The sequence below is a fragment of the Saprolegnia parasitica genome (genome assembly GCF_000151545.1).
Source record: "Saprolegnia parasitica CBS 223.65 unplaced genomic scaffold supercont2.233, whole genome shotgun sequence".
Lineage (NCBI taxonomy): Eukaryota > Oomycota > Saprolegniomycetes > Saprolegniales > Saprolegniaceae > Saprolegnia > Saprolegnia parasitica.
This window is the reverse complement of record NW_012156627.1, coordinates 1-4,771: the sequence shown is the minus strand read 5'-3', so window position 1 is coordinate 4,771 and position 4,771 is coordinate 1. Positions and strand designations below refer to the sequence as shown.

General features: G+C 58.7%; 3 protein-coding genes across 3 annotated transcripts in view; 2 read left to right on the top strand and 1 right to left on the bottom strand.

Moving 5' to 3' along the window:
• The window catches only part of SPRG_21679 (hypothetical protein), a gene marked incomplete at both ends in the record, with an annotated part of 1,049 nt that extends 645 nt beyond the window's left edge, over window positions 1–404 (top strand). Inside the window, one exon of the mRNA XM_012355357.1 lies at window positions 6–404. Within this exon, the coding sequence (XP_012210747.1) occupies window positions 6–404 (399 nt within the window). The remainder of the gene's footprint in view (window positions 1–5) is intronic.
• A 1,166-nt stretch (window positions 405–1,570) lies between these two features.
• On the bottom strand, window positions 1,571–3,818 carry SPRG_16087 (hypothetical protein; the record flags this gene model as incomplete). Its single annotated transcript, XM_012355356.1, has 6 exons — window positions 1,571–2,194; window positions 2,249–2,457; window positions 2,511–2,923; window positions 2,968–3,135; window positions 3,182–3,658; window positions 3,702–3,818. 6 exons carry the CDS (start codon window positions 3,816–3,818, stop codon window positions 1,689–1,691), a joined length of 1,890 nt encoding a protein of 629 aa, XP_012210746.1. The 3' UTR covers window positions 1,571–1,688.
• A 534-nt stretch (window positions 3,819–4,352) lies between these two features.
• Window positions 4,353–4,753, top strand: SPRG_16086 (hypothetical protein; the record flags this gene model as incomplete). The annotated part of the gene is made up of 1 exon (XM_012355355.1): window positions 4,353–4,753. A coding segment is annotated over one exon (401 nt), but the record flags the coding sequence as incomplete, so codon positions are not given.
• Between the last annotated feature and the right edge of the window lie 18 nt (window positions 4,754–4,771).

Sequence of the window (4,771 nt, the reverse complement as noted above, 5' to 3'; positions counted from 1 at the left end):
ACGAGCCGTTTGTGGCGGCACTGACGGAGCGCGCCGCCAAGCTGCCGCCGGCCGTCGTGCACTGCTTTACGGGCACGGCCGCGGAAGCTGCGACGTACGTCAGCATGGGCCTCTACATTGGCGTCACGGGCTTCATTTGCAAGTCCCACGGCGCGACCCTCCAGTCGCTTCTCCGCGACGGCGTCGTGCCGCTGGACCGGCTCGTGGTCGAGACGGATGCGCCGTACATGGGCTTTCCGCACTGCCGGAAGCTCGCAGCCGCGCACCCCAAGAAGCAGTATCCGAACGTCGCGACTGCGCTGCCCAGCGTCGTCGAGGCGCTCGCCGAGTGCTTGGGCCTCCCGGCCAAGGACGTTGCGGCGGCCACGACCTACAACGCGCGCAAGTTTCTTCGCTTGCTCTAGAGGAAATGCATCATACTTTAGCACATCATCAATCACGTCGTCGTTGGTTGCATGGAGACTCGTCCTGCACGAGCTACGGAGGACGTTCAAGACCATCGCTAAGATGATATTGTCGGCGACCTTGTCTGCAATTCCACCACCGTGTCGTTTGTGCTCTGCGCTTCAAAACTAATGCACGAGCGGACCCAGTCGCTTGTCGACAGTCGGATCTTCGCCCACACGAAGCAAGCAACATCAACGCGTTGCTCATGAGCCCCGACTAATGCCTGGAGCCGCCAGCTGCGCTGGAACCAACCAGAACCGAGGGCGGAGCGGCCCATGCGACGATGGTCGTCCAAGCTTTCTTCCACATTTCGCCATTTCGAACGCTATCGACAACATGTATAGACGCAAAGCTCTTTCAAGAGTCGTTTGCGGCAACACTCGTACATCGTTTTGATCGCGGCCGTGAACTTGTCAAAAAATTTGACAAGTTCACGGCCGCACTTCAATTTTGACTCAAAATTGAAGTTTGAAGAGACCCAAAGTCCGAGTGGTGCGGCGCGTTTGATGCCCTACGACTACAAGAGCAATCGCGTGCGCACGACGCGCGACAGTGCCGAGCGCTACGTTAAAGATCAGCTCACCCTTCTGCAACATCAGCTCCAGCCAGGACTTCTCGAAGATCAGCTCAAGCCTGCTCTGCTCGGTGCAAGCTCCAACGACAGAAATGACACCATTTGAAGCGCTGGTCTCCGAATGTTCGCTTCAACTCAAGTTGCCATTTGAGGAGATTTTAGTCTCGTAAGGCTTTTGCCCCCCTCAAGCCGCGAGTAGCCCAGCCCGTAACATGCGCATAGGGTCCAGTACAGGTCATCTGGGGTCACCCGGCTTGGGCTGATATCCATTGCAGCGGATTTTCAATTCATTTCTAGCGGATCCTCTCTAGAAGCGTCTTGCAGAGATGCAGCAGTGGTTCTGACTTTTGGAGAAGCAAACCCAATGCGATAGTTGGCAATAGAGAACGGCCTCATAGCTGATCTATCAAGTGCTGCATAAATATTATTATAAATTCGCTGCATGCGATGTTGGCGCAACGCAGCGGCTTCTGCATCGCTACGATATGAGTCTGTGGACCTAGCTCTATCAGCTACAGCATCGCTCGCGATCTGTAGCCTTCTCCAACACGGGTCACTGCGATATGTGTATCTTATACGAGCAATGCATCTCTTTACAGAACTTGGAGCGATTGAATCGCGGATGAATGACCTCAATGACTCTATCCGTCGTCTCGTGCGGCATCACTTACTCGACCTTGATCGTCGTGTAGATCTTGCGGACAAAGAGGAGCGCGGACTGGAAGCCGATGAAGCCGAGGAGGATGAAGAAGCAGTACGCCATCATGAGCGAGTAGCCAAAGTAAAAGGCGGCTTGGAAGAACCCGGTCATCTCGGTCGCCGTCACAAAGTACCAGACGCTGTACGCGAGCACGAAGACGCCCGTGATGCCGCCCGACCAGAACGACCGCCACCACCACCGGTGGTCCTCGGCCGCGAGCTGGAAGTACGTCATCGTGATCGTCATGAACGCCGTGACGCAGACGAGCATAATGAACGCCAGAAAGAGGATGCCAAAAAGCGTGTAGATCTGGTGGCCCCAGATCGCCGCAAAGATGTGGTGCAGCTCAATGTACACGGCGCTGTACGGAAGGCAGCCGGCCGCAACAACCATCGGGATCGGCCGGCGGTACCACGGCACCATCGGAATCTCGCGCTGGATCTTGTTGGTGCGGCACGGCGGCTTGTACGGCGCTGGCATACCCGCATCAGATGTCATGAACGAGTGCAAGAGTCAAGACATCGTACCCGTGAGGTTGCGGCCGGCAATACCACCCGTGATCGCAAGCGGCACGTTGACCAGCAGGAAGAGGCAGAGAAGAATCATGATCGTGCCAAAAGGGAGCGCTGCGGACGAGTCGTTCCAGATCGCGACCGTGTTGAGGAACGCAAAGATCGCGATGAGCGGGCCGGGGACAACGAGGCCACTCACAACGATGTTCCAGACCCAGCGCTGCCTACGACCCGAGATGGCATCCATTTTTGTTTTGGAGGAACGGGAGGTTGGTACCCGCCGAGCTGCTTGTAGAGGCTTGCCGAGCGGTAGCCGCCGACACCCGCCGTGAGCGCGTAGGCGACGACGATGGCCGAGACGAGGCCGCCGCGCTTGCTCGGGTGGAAGACGTCGAGGAGCGAGAGGACGAGGACACCAAAAAGCATCGCAAAGAGCTGGGCGCCGGCTCCGACAAACGCGCAAAAGAGAACCAGGAACGGCGGGTTGCGGAAGACGTCGGCGTGCACGAGCTTCCAGCCCGACTCGTCGTGGAGGTCGGCGCCGTCCTCGAGGTCCATGTAGCGCGACACGTCGCGCTTGAGAATGCGAAACATGATGATCGAGAGGAACGCGACGAGAAGCATGACGAGCACGAACGAGTTGATGATGCTGAGCCAGTGGATCTCGAGCACTTCGGGCAAGAGCGGGTCCTGCCATACGCGTTAGACCGATGTACTAACTTCTTGGATCGTACCTTGAAGAGGCGGTCTTCATACTTGCCCCATGACTGTTTCTGCCACTTGACCGAGTACGTAAACACAATGTCGGCCGACGCGCCCGTGAGTGGCTCGGCGAGGTGGTACTGGAACTCGTTCTCGTCCGTCTCGACCGAGTTGGTCATGGTCATGTTGATGCCAACAATCTAGTGCTCGTTCGTGAGGAGGCGCATGGACCACGCCGTGTCGTACCAAATACTTGCGGACCGGCGACGTAACCTCGTCGTCGCCGTCGTAGCCGAGCGCCTTGTCGACGTCGTTGTACGCGATGTCAAAGTGGAGGTGCGTGTTGAGGTAGTAGTCGTACGACGACGGCGCGTACTTTTGGAGGTGCTGCAAGTGCTGCTGGAGGTAGTTGCCGCCCTTGACACGCTGGACGGCCTCGCCCACTTGGCCCGAGACGCGAATGTCGTCGACGTACATTTCAAAGACATAGTCCTCCTCGACAGCGTCCGTAAAGGCCTTTTGCACGTCCGGTGTGAACGGGACCTTGCACAGCTCGTTGTACGTCACGTCGACGCCAAAGAAGATGCGGTAGTCGGTCACGACCTTCCGGCTGCCCGTGAGGAGCTCGCCGAGGTCGTGGTCGTCCCATTGCCGCTCCTTCGGCTTGCAGAACGGCAGCTTGTAGTAGTGGTACGTCTCGGTCGGGTTGGAAAACGGCCGAATCTACCGCCATCGTTGGATTGCAACGCAGACGCGAGGTGCCTACCGTGTTGGCGACGACGAAGACCTCTTCCCGAGACACATACTCGTGCACATCCTCGGCGGCAGCGAAGCCCACGGCCGCGCCGCCGGCTACGACTGCGAGCGATCGCCAGCACACCATCGCCGTCCACGTCACAAAGCTTTCTGTCGAAATGGCGTGGTCATACGGATACGTACGGTATCCGGCACCACGTTAAGCGCAGGCATGACTTGTTTTACGCGAATTCGGTTTAATCCATGCTATCGCGTCAAACGCAGCGCTGCAATGGGGCGTTGCCAGCGCAACGTGCCATTGCCGCTGATGTCGAGCACGCCCACACGCCCTACTTGGACCTGTGTCGTGGCCTGCGTTGACACGCGCAGGCCCTCGCGTTAAAGAGGTTAAATCCATATTGGAATCTTGTGAATGGTGTCTCTACACGCCAGATGAAGCGTAGACGCGAACAACCAAGAGGCTGGGGTGCGTGCAGCGTGTGCCTCGTGCACGCACGTGTCTTTGCGTGGTTTCGTCGCGACGGCAAGTTGCAAGTGTCGCCGACGAGGAGGTTGGACCGATGGACCGTATTTAACGTATGCGCAAAACAACGTCAAAGTGCGTTATTCGAACGCGCAGCCAACGGCGCTGCTCAAAGAGCAAATTCCATCTTCGCGAGCCATGGCCAGCGAGCGTGGCGGCAGCTTCAACTTCAACTACGGCGGCGGGCGCGCCAAGTCCGAGAGCGCGCGCTTCGAGGGCCTGCGCGGCTTCTTCGCCTGGGAGGACGAGACAGACCCCGCGTGGAAGGCCGCGGTCATGGCCCATGGCGGCGGCGTGCCCAAGTTTGCGACCAAGGCCGAGTGCGAAGAGTTCGTCAAGGCGCAGTGCGCGCCGGGCTCGAACCCCGACTTCCCGAACCTCCAGCACATCTTCACGATGCTCGTGACGTGGAACCAGATCCGCGATATCCTCTTGCCGGCGATGGCCATGGTCGACGCCAAGTACCCGTACGTGCCCCACCGGTCGCCCGTCCGTCCCGAGAACCGGTTCGTCGACAGCGCGGTCGAGAGCGGCGTCACGTGGCGCACAGAGCTGCC